At 48.0% G+C, this 16,662-nt stretch overlaps 1 protein-coding gene across 13 annotated transcripts in view; it reads right to left on the reverse strand.

Annotated features, from left to right (window-relative positions):
* The window catches only part of TSPOAP1 (TSPO associated protein 1), a 167,168-nt gene extending 153,516 nt beyond the window's left edge, over positions 1-13,652 (reverse strand). For 5 of the 13 annotated variants that reach the window (XM_044993490.1, XR_006574320.1, XR_006574322.1 and 2 more), the window contains exon 1: positions 12,378-13,652. In XM_044993490.1, the coding sequence (XP_044849425.1) occupies positions 12,378-12,749 (372 nt within the window). In that variant the 5' untranslated portion in view covers positions 12,750-13,652. The remainder of the gene's footprint in view (positions 1-12,377) is intronic. The other 8 variants (XM_044993486.1, XM_044993488.1, XM_044993484.1 and 5 more) reach the window with 5 other exon arrangements.
* Between the last annotated feature and the right edge of the window lie 3,010 nt (positions 13,653-16,662).

Raw genomic sequence — 16,662 nt, forward strand, 5'->3', positions numbered from 1 at the left:
GTGTGATGAAGTAATAAAGAATGCAGGAATTTGAAACAACACTGACTTTATTGCCTCTTTAAGCAGAGTTCAAAGAGGGGAGGGGAGAGCAGCCTCCAGCTGCCATGATATTCCAGGCAGCTTTGCGAGCTCAGCCAAGAATTAAAATGGTTTTTGGAGAGTGCAGGAACTGTGATATAGCTACAGTCATCAGTCGCCCCTCCCTCCATGAGCATTCATTTCATTCTTTGGCTTTCTTGTACTCTTGTCTCAGCTCCTTAAGTTTCAGCACTGTGTTGAGTCCCTGTTGTGGCCTCTCTCCATCATAGCCTTGGAGATTTTTTCAAATGTTTTGGCATTTCGTCTATTGGAACAGAGTTCATCTCCCCATACAGAGATCCAATTCAGTATCTCCCGTACGGTCCATGCTGGAGCTCTTTTTTAATTCTGGGACTGCATGGTCACCTGTGCTGATCAGCGCTCCACGCTAGGCAAACAGGAAATGAAATTCAAAAATTCACGGGGCTTTTCCTGTCTACCTGGCCAGTGCATCCAAGTTCAGATTGCTGTCCAGAGAGGTCACAATGGTGCACTGTGGGATAGCTCCCGGAGGCCCATACCGTCGAATTGCGACCACACTAACCCTAATTCTAAATGGCAATACCAATTTCAGCGCTACTCCCCTCGTCGGGGTGGAGTTCACATATTGATATATTTCGATATAAAGGGCTTTGTTGTGTGGACGGGTGCAGGGTTAGTTCGGTTTAACACTGCTGAATTCAAGATAAACTCGTAGTAGAGACCAGGCCCATTAGGAGAAAGTTTGATCACAGATAGCTTTTTCCCAACAGTTCCTCTGTCCCATTCAGTGCAGAGTTGGAAGGTGTGTAATGAGAGGCTGAAGTCTGCTTTGGTCAAGGCTGGTCTTATGCTTTAGGCAATGGAAAAATGGATTGTCCCGTCTCTGCCACAGATTTCCCATGTGATATCAGACAAGTCACTTAGCTATGAGGAGAAGTGAACCCAATTGAAATTGTTTCATTTAGAGAAGGGGAGAGTAAGAGATGATGAGAGGAGTAAAGCATTTAAATGACCTCAGGATTATTACAGCAAAGAGTCCTGTGGCACCTTATAGACTAAAAGACGTATTGGAGCATGAGCTTTCGTGGGTGAATACCCACTTCGTCAGATGCATTCACCCAGGAAAACTCATGCTCCAATACGTCTGTTAGTCTATAAGGTGCCACAGGACTCTTTGCTCTGATACTTGAGGACTATTACAGTAAACACTATAATTAAGCATGCCAAATAATTTTCTTTACAATAGTCACTTTTCACATTTTTATACATCTTGGAAACTCCTTCTGAACAGAAATTTTACATGCTTGGTTTCTGTCACAAGGTGATTTTTTTTATTTTTTTTGTGTAAAATTTGAGCAAAATCTATCCAGTTTTTGAGTTATGAGTGAGCAAAAAAAATTGCTTTCCCATTTTAAAACATTGTTCCAATAGGATTTTCCAGGACCAAAGGGCAGAAACAGCTGTGCCTTTAAAACTGAGATTAATCCTGGACATATTAGTGAATATCTAGTACGCGTTTTACTGCAATTCCAAGCACTCATTGTACAGTGAATGTCTGAAAATCCAGCTGGGTGCCTGCGCGTAACGTATGCCACTAAGGCACCAATCATGCAAAGAATTATCTAGATCAGTGGCACCGCTATGGGCACCCGCATGGCCCCACAATATGCCAACATTTTATGGCTGACCTGGAACAATGCTTCCTCACAGCTCTTGTCTACTCATGCCCCTTCTCTACCTATGCTACATTGATGACATCTTCTTCATCTGGACCCATGGGAAGGAGACTGGAAAAATTCCACCATGATTTCAACAGCTTCCACCCCACCATCAATCTCAGCCTGGACCAATCTACACGGGAGGTCCACTTCCTAGACACCATGGTGCAAATAAGTGATGGTCACATTAACACCACCCTATACCAAAAACATACTGACCGCTATGCCTACCTTCATGCCTCCAGCTTCCATCCCGGGCACACCACACAATCCATTGTCTACAGACAAGCACTGAGGTACAACCGCATCTGCTCCAACCCCTCAGACAGAGACCAACACCTACAAAATCTTCATCAAACATTCTCAAAACTACAGTACCCGCACGAGGAAATAAGGAAACAAATCAACAGAGCCAGACGTGTACCCAGAAGCATCCTACTGCAAGACAAACCCAAGAAAGAAACCAACAGGACTCTACTGGCCATCACATACAGTCCCCAGCTAAAACCCCTCCAACGCATCATCAGGGATCTACAACCCATCCTGGACAATGATCCCACACTTTCACAGGCCTTGGGTGGCAGGCCAGTCCTCGCCCACAGACAACCTGCCAACCTGAAGCATATTCTCATCAGTAACTGCACACCGCACCATAGTAACTCTAACTCAGGAACCAATCCATGCAACAAACCTCGATGCCAACTCTGCCCACACATCTATACCAGCAACACCATCACAGGACCTAACCAGATCAGCCACACCATCACCGGTTCATTCACCTGCACATCCACCAATGTAATATACGCCATCATATGCCAGCAATGCCCCTCTGCTATGTACATCGGCCAAACTGGACAGTCCCTATGGAAAAGGATAAATGGACACAAATCAGATATTAGGAATGGCAATATGCAAAAACCTGTAGGAGAACACTTCAACCTCCCTGGCCACACAATAGCAGATCTTAAGGTGGCCACCCTGCAGCAAAAAAACTTCAGGACCAGACTTCAAAGAGAAACTGCTGAGCTTCAGTTCATCTGCAAATTTGACACCATCAGCTCAGGATTAAACAAAGACTGTGAATGGCTTGCCAACTACAAAAGCAGTTTCTCCTCCCTTGGTTTTCACACCTCAACAGCTAGTAGAGGGCCTCATCCTCCCTGATTGAACTAACCTCGTTATCTCTAGCATGCTTCTTGCTTGCATATATATATACCTGCCCCTGGAAATTTCCACTACATGCATCCGAAGAAGTGGGTATTCACCCACGAAAGCTCATGCTCCAAAACGTCTGTTAGTCTATAAGGTGCCACAGGACTCTTTGCTGCTCTTCTAGAGTTTTGTGAGTAGTTCCACTGGCTGGGGTGGCACAGGCTAGCCGCCTGGGTACAATCCTGCCTGACCCCATGTGCTGCCACCATGGCCACTCTGCTATTTTTAGTACACTAGCTTGAGCAGAACTAGCATGTGTCTGTCTACCACACCGGAAAGCACCCTCCCAGGGGCAGTGTGTGAAGTATATGTATATAAGTCTTTGTGGGATCAGAGCCTTAGGTTTAAGCTATCGTAGGAACTCTGGATATGATGCACATATGTCCTGCTAAACCAATTTAACAGGGAAATTACTAGTGCACTGAAGCCAAGACCTGCCACAGTGAAGATTCCTACATTAATGTTAAATTTGGCATGTTGCACTGTAGACGGGTCAGACTCACCCCTGCGGCGCCTCCTGCTGGTGACTCTGGGAATTAGCTCTGTCCAGCGCTGGAGCGCCCTCTGCAGGCCGATGATCCGCCTGTCCTCTGGCCCCCGTGTTCCTCCCTGGACCCGGTGCCCTTTTACATGGGGGTGCTGCCCCCTGGCAGTAACCCCTTTCTCTCTGGGTTTCCCCTGCCCCGGGGAACCCCTACCCTCTATCCCCACTTCACCTCAGTAGTGGCTACTGCCAGTCATTGTCTAGCCCCACGTCCTGGGGCAGACTGCAGTATCAGCCTACTCATCACAGGCAAAGGGGTTTGGACCTGCTGCCTTAGCCTACCCCTGGGCTGCCCTCTGCAACCCCCAGTACCTGTTGGCCCACCGCTAGGCCGCAGCCTGGGGCTTTTTAGGCTGGAGCTCCTCAGCTCCTCAGCCTTTCCCCAGCCCTGCTTCACTCAGGTAGCCAGTCTAGCTCCCTGCAGCCAGGCCCTTCTCTCTCTGAAGGCAGAGAGAGACTGTCTGGGCTTCTGGCTTCCCTGGCCTTTTATAGGGGCCAGCTGTGGCCTGATTGGGGTGTGGCCCAGCTGCAGCCACTTCCTCAATCAGCCCAGCTTTTAGAGCCACCGCTCTGGAGCCCTGCCAGGCCGCTTTTAAACCCCTCTCAGCAGGAGCAGGGTCCACCCTGCTACATGCACATACAGGTTGAAATCCAAGCTCCAAAGAGTCAATGGGAATTTTGTGATTGATTTCAATGGATTTCACCCACTGAATAGTTTCTATTCCTGTTTACCCTGATAAATGTGCAGTTGAGTGTAGAGATACATTTTTAATAATTTTATTTTTATTGCATTCAAGATAAACATTAAGAGGAGGCATTACAAGGAAATCAGCGTACTGAATGATGTGTCAGGTAACAAGGGGAAAGGGCTGCTAAAATGCTCAGTCAATAGGAATGCTTCTTACAAATTAAAAACACTTAGGAATTAAAAATTCTAGATAATTCGTAAATGACATCCTCGTTTTTTCTTCAGATTGCTTTTGTATGTAATATAAACGGAACTTATGATCATACACTGGCCCTTTCCTGTGTCAAAATTTAAAGACAAAGAGAGAGACAACAGAAGCTAAAAACATAAAGTAGTAGTCCTATATGTTGGCTCTGTTTTATCCGGAGATTGGCAATAATTATTGTTGAATCAGCTAAATATCTGGTTTATTATATTCTTTTTTGTTTGTTTCTTTCTGTTTTATTTTTTAAAAATTTATCCAGAATAAATATAGATAATAAACTGTTCTTCACCTCCAGCTAATCTTCATTATAAACCTAATTGCTGATAATATCTTGGGCAATGGATTGATTAACTTGAGTGTAACACAGGTGTCCCCTGAGCAGTGGTATCAAACCCGTGGCCTTCGGGCTCTGTCCAGCTCACTCGATGCATTTATATGGCCTGCTTCGTATTCTCAGAATCTCAGGTTTCATTTTAAAACAGCAGGCAACTCCCTAGTCTTCCTGGGTACAAAGGAAGTCTTCCCAAAGCAAACCAAGTGTAACCACCACAGTGACACTCCCTTAGGGTATGTTTACACTTAAAACGCTATAGTGGCATAGCTACACTGCTGTAGCGCTTCAGTGGAGATGCTCTCTGCAGTGATGGCAGGGGCTCTCCTGTCGTTGTAGTTAATCCAACTCCCCGAGAGGTGGTATCTAGGTTAAAGGAAGAATTCTTCCAACCTAGCATTGCCTACATAGGGGGTTAGGTTGACATAGCTGTGTATTTTTCACATCCCAGAGAGATGTAGCTAGGCTGATGTCAATTTCCAGTGTAGACCAGCCCTGAGTCTGCGGACAGCCTGCAATGGTGACTCTGAAAGATCTGATCTCCCATCCCCATTAATCTCACTGGAATGTTAACTCTAGGGCCTGATGACATTTGAATGTAACCATTAACCATTAAATTGTTAGCAGATGTAGTGGAGAAGGAGGTGGGATGAGGCTGAAGTCAGGTACACTACTGCTTTGAGCAGGGGGTTGGACTAGATGACCTCCTGAGGTCTCTTCCAACCCTAATCTTCTATGATTTTCTCTCAGGGGTGCACAATGTAGTTATATAGACCTAACCCCTGTGTAGACAGCGCTATGTTGGTGGGAAAGCTTTTCCCCTAACGGAGCTACCGCCTGTCACAGAGGTGGATTATCTATGCCAACAGGGGAACCTCTCCAGCTTGTTTAGGAGCATCTTCACATAAGTGCTACAGTGATGCAGCTGCGCCAGTGCACCATTTTAAGTGTAGACCTGCCCTCATAGCACAGAGGCATTGGGAGTTACTGTAAGGAAGGGAATGGAGTGGGAAGAATCGAGCAGAGACACTCAAAGACAGAGCAGAGGGAGATGAGGCTGGGAAGGAAGTGAAGCAAAGGACAGGGGCTTTAAAGGGCAGAATATTTCCCCAGGGAGTAATATTTAACGCCCCAAAGAGCTCCTTACCACACAGTAAATAATGCTAAAGGGCTGGCTGTACCTCCTTCAGTGAGGTTCTTTACACAGTAAAGCGTTGCTCTGAAAGGTTAGTTATGACTTTTGACCCATGGACCCAGTGGGAGTTTTGCAATGGTATGAGGACTCTTAAATGTACACTCTGCCCCACAGACCGCCAATAAAAATAGCAACAAAGAGTCCTGTGGCACCTTAAAGACTAACAGATGTATTGGAGCATGAGCTTTCGTGGGTGAATACCCACTTCGTCAGACGCGTGTAATGGAAATTTCCAGAGGCAGGTATAAATATGCAGGCAAGAATCAGTCTGGAGATAACGAGGTTAGTTCATTTGCAAATTTGACACCATCAGATCAGGATTAAACAAAGACTGTGAATGGATAGCCAAGTACAAAAGCAGTTTCTCCTCCCTTGGTGTTCACACCTCAACTGCTAGCAGAGGACCTCAGCCTCGTTATCTCCAGACTGATTCTTGCCTGCATATTTATACCCGTCTCTGGAAATTTCCATTACATGCATCTGATGAAGTGGGTATTCACCCACGAAAGCTCATGCTCCAATACATCGGTTAGTCTTAAAGGTGCCACAGGACTCTTTGTTGCTTTTTACAGATCCAGACTAACACGGCTACCCCTCTGATCAATAAAAATAGATTTCTCCCCCATCCCCCCACAGCAGGATGAATTGACATTCCCACCTAATGCCTGGTACTCCACCAAGGAAGTCAACGGGAGTGTTGCTAGTCGCATCAGTGGGTGCAGGGTGATCCTCTGGAGCCCAGGGGCAGTCAATAGATCTATCATTTAGTAAGTCTTTGGGGCAAGCACATTCACTCCCCATTGTTTACCTCTTTCAGGAGTGTTGAGACGGTGTGTTGTTCTGAGCAGGCTGAGGTCAGTGTGGACTCACTGACATTACACTCACCTGTAATATGAGAGTATTGGCACAACCAGTAGGTTCAGGGTAAACCTTTTGCCCCCCCACAGTCAATGTGTTCAGTGATCTGAAGGTTGCTTCCCAGAATGCATAGTAAGGAGTCATTTACATTGTCAGCTGTCAACTTGGAATGTACGGAATGGTGCAGTGGTGCTCAAAAATCTGTGCATGTAATGGCATCTCCATAACAGTGTATGAGTGACAGTGACGGGCAATCAGAATTAGAGCATCCTACATGTAGATCTGGATTCATTTTGTTCAAAGGTTAAGAAAAATAGCACTGTCTATTCAGCATGTTGTGCAGCATTTGCTCACAAGTGTTGCCAATAGAGGCTTCAAAGGGGTATTAAAGTGATCTCTGCCACTGATTATCTGAAAGGGGACATTAAGAATTTTATGATCTCAAGCTCAGGGTATATAACTTGGGCAATGCACATGTGAATGTTTCTAAAGGAAGAATAGGCACTTATCTGGGTTAGGCCACCAGACAAATATTACGTCTAATCAGTTCTTCCTCAGTTTTGTGGGTGGGCGGGTGTTAGTGCCCACATGTAGGAAATGTCTAGCATTTAAGTACATATGGAAATCTGTAGAAGGTAGATTAGATGTAGTTTTGAGCTGTTCAAAATTCAGTAGTGTTGTATCTTGGACATAGGTGACACTGACAGTCCTTTAGTAGCTCATCTTTTAAAATGAGCAGCTTTCTGTTCTGAAAGACAGTCTGGCCCAAAGGAACCACATGAATCTAGGACAACCAATGTCCTTGGTAACCTTTCTCCATGTAGGTAGAGTGGTTCCTATGGGAGGGTGTTGTCAGATCTCCTGAGGGATCTGCTCCATAAATCAGGTTGGAAAGAAGAGCAGCCTGCTGGCGTTATCAGATGCTGTCATGTGGGGCTGTTGTTCTGAGTTTTAGTAAAATATAACCAGCTCCAAACACAGAACTACAGCTGCTCGGCTGTAGTATCCCCACTTGTAGTATCCCCTACTCCTGTTTTCTGTCACTGGAGCTTCAGCAAGCGGATTCTTGGTCTCAGATGTTCCTCTTTATTACGTATCAAAGGGGTAGCCGTGTTAGTCTGGATCTGTAAAAGCAGCAAAGAGTCCTGTGGCACCTTATAGACTAACAGACGAATTAGAGCATGAGCTTTCGTGGGTGAATCCAATGAAGTGAGTATTCACCCACAAAAGCTCATGCTCCAATACGTCTGTTAGTCTATAAGGTGCCACAGGACTCTTTGCTCTTTATTACGCTGACTCAGTCAAACATACATGGGTGTGATTTCCTAAAGCACTCAGCTTGGGCCCAACTCTGAACACTAGTGAAAATCCTACCAGATGTTGGTACGTTATTCCACCTCAGGTCTTGAAGTGAGGGATAGTAACTAGGGAGCAGATCTGGGGTTAGTTCAGTTAAAACAGGGGTATTGGTCCCCACAGCAATCTCTGAGGGGACCCTCCACTTTGCAAATTAATTCAAGAGCCTTGCTGGCTGGGTTCATAGGAGTATCACCACTGACTGGACCTGGTCATATTTGCTCAAGAACTACCTCCAGCACTGAATGCCTGTGAGACACACATCTGGAATGGAAGTATGTATTTCACCAATATAAAACAGGATGTTATCTGTCAAGAGAACAATGTTATGTTCTTTATCATGGACTGTGTTGCCCTAAATCGCTGGAGAATCTCTGATGACTATTGCAAGTAGTTAAAGAGAAAGAGGGGATGAAGTATGTCCTTCCCTGCTGCTTCTTAGAGACAAAGGCTCTGACTCCAAGTTCAAATAGAGAGCTTCATGTGGAGAACTGCAGAAGAGTTATAAACTGGTGTCCAAAATTACATCTCTGGCACTATAAAAAGATAGTCCCAAAGAACCTTATAAAATGTTCCAGCAGTGTGGGTGAATAACGACACAGCTAGAGAGAGGTCCAGACTGAGAGACCTTGGTTCTGATTTTTCAGCTTTGCTGAGTACCTGCAGCTCCCATTGACCTCAGCTGAAGTTGTGAGTGCTCAGCACGTCAGAAAATCAGATCTGAGGTGTTTCAGGTTGGCATCCAGAAAATAAGAAATGTACACAGTGGCCAGGCCCACCCCACCAAGCACAGAAGCCATGCCAGCCACAACTGGTACCCAAACTGCAAGGTTTTCAGAACAGAATCAACTTCTGCGCTCCCCCAGCAACAAAATATCCCAGGGTGCATTACTGGGCCATGCACTCTGATGGTGGACACCCTGCCCTGCAGGAGCACATGTTTGGTTTTCAGAAGGCACTGGTTACTGCTGGTGACAGCAGCCCTGTTAGAGGACAAACAACTTCTATTCCCAGAACAAGCACAGCACACACAACAGCATTATAAGCTTCACCTCACCATGCCCACCCACATGCCCCAGCTCTGACCTGGAAGAACCAGCCCTCAGACAAGAGGCTAGCATCCTGTCTCTGCCCATTCACTCCCAGCCTCCGCTAACATTATTCTGTGACACAAGCACCTGCCTGCTAGGAACTGGATTGAGAGACCACATTTCACACAGGCCAATCAAGTATCAGTATCTGTTATCGCTTGATAGTGAATTACGCTCCTGTGACCTAGGATGTTAAGTTGTGACTGCCATCGGGGGAGCAATCCAGGGCCGCACTCGATAAGCTTTAATCATCTTGTGTTTGACATCAGGATGAGACGTTTAACTCTTTCCCAGTGGGAGACACGCTAACTCTGCTGGAACTCTGACTCACTGCACAGCAGCAGCGCCCACGGCTACTGACAACCAGGGACAGGAGAGGCAACTCCCAGAATGAGAGGTGTGCATGAGAGGAGGAGAACATAGGGCATCAAAGGGGTCACCCAGCCAAGTGTCTGCAGGATCCTTATGGGGGTACCCAGGCAAGCAGTCTGCAGAAACGTACAAGGCTGGGAGGGTTCAGGATTGTATCTGTGCAATGACTGCTATCACTGAACCTCCTCAGCAGCTATGACCATGAGCTAATGGAACAAGTCCCCTGCTAGGAGCCAGAGCAGAGTCAGAACCTCTATAAAGCAAGCACAGAGATGGATGTGTGATACACTGAACAGTGGATTACCCAAGGCAACATCAGAACTAGTCCTCTCCTCCCCACCTCACACACAGCCCTGCACTCTCACTGCACCTCTCTACTTCCAGCCTGGGCTCCAGGACCCTGCAAGGTGGGAGGGTCACAGAGCCTGGGCTCCAGCCCGAGCCCAGAAGTCTACACAGCAATGAAACTGCCCCGCAGCCCAAGCTGCACAAGCCCAAGTCGTCTGGCACAGGCCAGCCATGGGTTTTTCTTTGCTGTGTAGACATACCCTTAGTTTTACTGCAGGTAAACTCACCATGGTCAGCGATCTTACCTCACAGTAAACTAAAGCTCCTGCTCTTCTCCATGTGTCACCTCAGGATAATTCAAGTGCATTAGCTACCCCAAGGTAAAAAACCGCATCTCTTTTAGTTGTGAAGACAAGGTCTCCAATACCTTATCAGGGAGTCACGCAATTTGCATTTGCCAGATCAGGGACTAATGAGGAACAACAGCACACCAGAAGTGCTGAACTCCAGTGAGCACAGCAACTAGACTTCTGGCAGTAGCTTTCTCCCCCTTCTGAGAATACATCTACAGCATGAACTGGGATTGTGATTCCCAGCTCATGTTATCACACTCACACTCTCTCTCCTTCAGCTAATGCACTAAAACCAGTAGTAAAGCTGGGGTAGCATGCACAGCAGAGAACAGTAGCACGAGCAAGCCAGGATGAGTACAAACCTGCCTCCACCCCATGGGTACCGTGCTACGCTCGTTACACTACAATTTTGAGTGTGACTCCCTAACAAAGTGAACTTTTCAAGTGTTTGCATTAAACAGGGCATTCAAAAAACCAAACGAGTTCGAAGAACAAACTGGACACTAGGAAGTTTAGACTTGAAATTAGGCAAAGGTTTCTAACCATCAGAGGAGTGAAGTTCTGGAACAGCCTTCCAAAAGACACATCTGGCTTCAAGACTAAGCTTGAGACATTTATGGAGGGGATGGTATGATGGAATAGCCTAATTTTGGCAATTAATTCATCTTTGATTATTAGCAGGTAAATATGCCCAGTGGTCTGTGATGGGATGTTAGATGGGATGGGATCTGAGTTACTACAGAGAATTCTTTCCTGGGTGCTGCTTGATGAGTCTTGCCCACATGCTCAGGGTTTAACTGATCACCATATTTGGGGTCGGGAAGGAATTTTCCTCCAGGGCAGATTGGCAGAGGCCCTGGGGTTTTTCTCCTTCCTCTGCAGCGTGGGGCACAGGTCACTTGCTGGAGGATTCTCTGCACCTTGAGGTCTTTAAACCATAATTTGAGGACTTCAGTAACTCAGACATAGGTTAGGGGTTTGTTACAGGAGTGGATGGGTGATATTCTGTGGCCTGCATTGTGCAGGAGGTCAAACTAGATGATCATAATGGTCCCTTCTGACCTTAAAGTCTATGCGTCTATGAACTAAAGCCATGTCCCTTCACACATAATTAGTTTTCACTTGCAGTTTCTCTAATATGCCAAACCTGCCACTTTCCAGGAATACAGGGTAGACATGTCCTGAATACCTATTGTAAAACACCCAACCCCTTTTCAGGCCTTCTCTGTCTATCACTGTAATAATGGGCCCAGACTCTATTTTTCCCCTTTTCAGAAAGCCTTGCTGGGCCCTTCCCATGTCCCGCGTACTGCCATTGGTGGGGTTCTCACAGTAATTCCTGGATTCCCCAAGAGGACACAGAGGGAGTGTGACGTGTCCGGGAGAGGAGGGAATTTACAAACTGTGGAATGCTGTTGCCCTGTCCCCAGGGAGATGCTGGGTGGAGTCAGGTACTGAACTGGCTGAATGATGTCTGGGGTTACCTGCAAACCGTGGTGCAAGTGCCTGGGGCCAGCAGACCCACACTGCATCACCTCAGCAGATAAAGGATATCATGGAAGAAGCTTCCAATTAATCCCATCGCACTCTCCAGTCTGAAAGCCAGGAGCGAGGAGAGGCTGCAGTGACAAAAAGATCTACCTTCCCCTTTGCACTGCACAGTGACTGCATCTGCTGAGAACCAGCACCCCCCCACAGTCAGGTAGCTCTCATCCAAGCTCCACAAACCATCCTCCAGCACTGGCCAAAGTACAGCCAATTGGAGATCCCTGCAAAAGGGCAACCAGCTAGACAGGTGCCTTCACTTTCAGTCCTCCAAGCAACACACACAGTCATTCCTCGGAACTGACCTCAAGCCCACAGCAAAGCTTTACTGAGCTGTAGATGTGAGGGTTCAGTCATGGAGAGACAGCCTGTTCCTCTTTCCACACTAAGTCAGTGTTGGTGTCTCATCTCACAAGCACCCCAGCTGATACACCAACATGACTCTCTTTCTTTAACTGAAACGCATGCGGCAGTTCCCCACGTGAAAGCAAATGGCCTTACCTTGGAGGATCCATCTGTCTGGTAGTGTCTGAGCCCCTCCATTGCACACTGAGACCTAATGCTCTCCAGAGGTTGCATTGGCACCTCCCATTGGCCTGGGGCCCACAGGGAGGTTTCCTGGGATTGCATCAGGACTGACTGGTTTCTGACTTCCTCTAGACCAGGCTCTGGCACCCCAGGCGTCAGTTCAAGAACTACCCCGTTGCCAGTATCCACCAAAGGGGCTCGACCTTCTTGCATATCTGTCACCAAGGCTGAGTCCTGACATACAAGAGCTTCAGGGACTATGCTGCTGTGCCATGCCGGACAGCCCTGACATGGTGACAGCTGTATTAAGTCAGCATGTGGCTTCATTTCTTCCTGCTTCTCCATGTCTTTCTGTGGGGCAATGTGCTTCTCTCAAACACTGATCCCACCCTGTCTATGGCTAGGAATTTTCTGCAGCCACAGAGCTCCAGAGGACAGGATAAAAACCCTGAAGGCATCACAGCCTGAGCACCGGAGAGAATCCCAGGAACATCTTGGGCTGCATTTCTTCACTGCTGGGATAAAAGGAAATGGACGAGTCTCTCTGCTAGGAAAGGGTTACCTCGCATCATCCTCATTGTGACTGTCAAAGGTTTTGCAGACTGAAAATCCACGGTTTGAGCTCCCGCTCCTTCCCATCATACAAAGACTGCTAAATGAACTGCAGAATATCAGGGTCTGTGTTCTCAGCTGCAGATCCTCAATGCACTGACCGGCTCTGTCATCACTCAGCAGGGTCTCCGGTTCTCATTCCCAGAGCAAACAGCATCCAGCAGGCCTGCTTATTTATTCAGGGTCTGATGCTCATCTGCAGCTCTGTGCTATGGAGGCCTTGTCCGATCTAGTGCTTGCCTCATACTCACACACACTGAAGCGATGACGTAAGTGGAGGGGCTGGTAAAGTTGTCAGCCCTTAACAGCTCCAAGGAATCCTTCCATGCTGCTTGCTAGATTTTTCCAGTGCATGCTCCATTGCCAGCTGTGGAATCACCAAAATCACCAGCACAAATAGTGCAAAGTCATCAATATTAAAATGGGACATGCACCTAGTAGGACTGTGTAGCTCCTGTGAGCCCTCCAATAGGAAGAGACTTCTGGTTTCCATGGAAATCATGCTGGAATGGTGTGTTTGCTGCCTATTGATTAGAGGTTAGGGTACTGCAATACAGAGCTGTCAGATAACATGCATTTCTAATCCACAGCTACCTCTGCTGAACCAAAATTGACAGCATGCACCCAGAATCCCTACTGGACTCAGAACCAAAGAGCCCCTCCCACCTGTCATCTCAGCCTTTAATCACTTTCTAACTCTTTGGTTGAAGCAGCTTTGCATTTTGACAGCTGGGGGATTGGTGTGGGTAACTGCAACTGCAGTCCAATAATACAGAGACCTCAGCTGGACCAGCAGTCACAGCTCCACAGCCCAGTCTGGTAGTCCGCACAGAATGTGTCCAGGACACAGAGTCCTTAAAGAGATCACCCAGCAGGGAATGCACTGCATGACAGCAGGAGTTACTCTGTTGTCAGTAAAATGCATTCCCAGATCAGCTCCCGCATGAATGGTCAGTTCCTACAGGAGGAAGCAGCACAGCTCTGCCTTCAGCTGCCTCTCCTGATAAAACTGATGAAGTTGATGGCTCTAATCAGAGGGAAGATTCAGACGCTTCTCATTTTTCCCTCTGGCAAGTTAAAACTCCTGCCCACCCCATGTACTAATTATGGCAACCATAGAGCAGCACTAACCAACGCACCCTAAACCACTGTCTTCTAGGCTAGCTACACAATTCACACACACCAACCAAAGGTATGGGGTCTGTTTGAAATCCCCCTACATTAGGAAATTCAGAGGGTGAAACCTGGAAAGCTGGGGTTCTGAAGAGAGAGCTGAGGGACGCTGGACTGCAAATTAGACAGGAGCTCACAGTATAACACAGAAGTAAAATAGGTCACTGCAATTTTTGAGCACTTATTCAGAGACATCACATAGCAGAGCAGACAGACCTTGTATCTATCTTGTCCACCTATACATTTCAAATACAATTCAATTAAATGAAACTTTATGGGCAGGACAAAGCTATACAAGTATTGAAAAAGTGTAAGAAAAATGCCAGTCCCTTCGGGTCTCTGTCAGTCCCATGTACGACTCCCCAAGGATGGGATCACATGCTGCATTTAGCACTGATTACCAGGGTCCACTTGTGATGAGAGCCCATTTCTGACAGTGGTAGATTACTCTGTATTCTATAGGTTAGTTCCATCTCTGCCTTCTCTCTCCATCTCCCAAGATCACAAATGGTCTTTCACCTCATTCCTGTCTTTTATGGCTCCTGATAATTTGAGAAAATCTCTCCCTTGCCCACTCTTGTACTTGGGACAGTGGCACAAAGGAGTCTATCCTCTCAGTCTCTCCTCTGGCATGGTGACTGCACAGTCTCTCCCCTTCTCCCCCCTAGTGGGGACTAGGCTTTGTGTCCCCACTTTCCACCTCTAGCTTGTAGTCGCTATTCTGCATTTGGGGAGAGTCAGTTTTAGCTTTGCACATCGCTGTGGAGGGTTTCTACTAGGCAGATTGTTCTGTGCAGAGACCTGGAGCCCTCCAGTTCACTGATGTTTCTGATTTGTTCTTCCCAATATCTTGGCATTTTACATGCTGGTCTAGCATCTTTAGCACCCTCCAGTTTTGATTGTTTGCTTCTCTGCTTGAGCATTTTTTAAAATACAACTAGGCACATATCTGCATCTTCAGGTGCCTAAAGACCTTTGAAAAACATGGCCCAAAGTCCCTGAAGGCCACATACCAGGAGCTGCTCTGAATGAGTCTATCAGCAAAGCATCTATCAGCAAAGCTTCCAATGGCAGAGGAGTGAAACAGCTAATTGAATCCCATGGTATGGCCCCACAGAGACACTACTTGCTATTATTATTGTAAGCGGGTTTCACAGGTTTCACCATACCCCTAAGGGCAGCTAATCATCAGGAGCCCTTGCTCCGTGTCCCTCTGCTTTGGCTGCAGTGGGTGTCAGCAGCCTGGGTTCTTAGCTGCCAGCTGGTGGCGCCTGCACCTGACTGTTTAAGGGAATCAGGAACCCACCTTAACCTGTGACTAGCCTGAAACCTCGTACATACACGCTTCTGACACCTCTGTAACGGATGAACCAGCAGCAACTGTCCACTTTATTTACAAGGGAAAATATAGAGGAAGCATACAAAGGGACGGGGAAGACGCATTTGGAGTGGGTACATCAGTAACACCATATAACCCCCAACTAGCACAACACCAGCCTGGATTTCCCTGGATTCACGAGTCCAGCTTACTCCACACCAGTGGGCTCTGGAATGTGGAGGAACCCATGTAGCTTGATGAGGCATTGCAGGCCTGAAGGTGCTTGGGTGTGACTAGGATGCCAATTCGCTCAGGGGGCCAATCTATCTCCCGGGGGGATCGCCCACACTCCCCTCAAGCAGGGGACACAGTCGGGGGGGTCGCCCGCACTCCCCTCAGGCAGGAGAGAAAGTTGGGGGATCGCCCACACTCCCCTCAAGCAGGGGGAGAGACTGTCAGTGGGTCACCCACACTCTCCTCAGGCAGAGGAGACAGTTGGGGGATCGCCCATGCTCCCCTCAGGCAGGGGAGACCGTTAGGGGGTTGCCCACACTCCCCTCAGGCAGGAGAGACAGTCGGGGGATCGTCCGTGCTCCCCTCAGGCAGGGGAGACAGTGAGGAAGTTGCCCGCACTCCCCTCAAACAGGGGGGACAGTCAGGGGGTCGTCTGCACTCCCCTCAGGCAGGGGAGACAGTCGGGGTGTTGCCCGCACTCCCCTCAGGCAGGAGAGACAGTCAGGGGGTCACCTGCACTCCCCTCAGGCAGGAGAGAAAGTCGGGGGGTCTCCTGCACTCCGCTCAGGCAGGAGAGACAGTTGGGGGGTCACCCACACTCCCCTCAGGCAGAGGGGACAGTTGAGGGATCACCCGTGCTCCCCTCAGGCAGGGGAGACCATCAGGGGGTCGCTCACACTCCCCTCAGGCAGGAGAGACAGTCGGGGGATCGCCCGCACTCCCCTCAGGCAGGGGAGACAGTCAGGGGGTCACCCGCACTCCCCTCAGGCAGGGGAGACAGTCCGGGGGTCGCCCGCACTCCCCTCAGGCAGGAGAGACAGTCGGGGGATCGCCCGCACTCCCCTCAGGCAGGGGAGACAGTCAGGGGGTCACCCGCACTCCCCTCAGGCAGGGGAGACAGTCCAGGGGTCGCCCACACTC

Source organism: Mauremys mutica, chromosome 19 (genome assembly GCF_020497125.1).
Source record: "Mauremys mutica isolate MM-2020 ecotype Southern chromosome 19, ASM2049712v1, whole genome shotgun sequence".
Taxonomy (NCBI): domain Eukaryota; kingdom Metazoa; phylum Chordata; order Testudines; family Geoemydidae; genus Mauremys; species Mauremys mutica.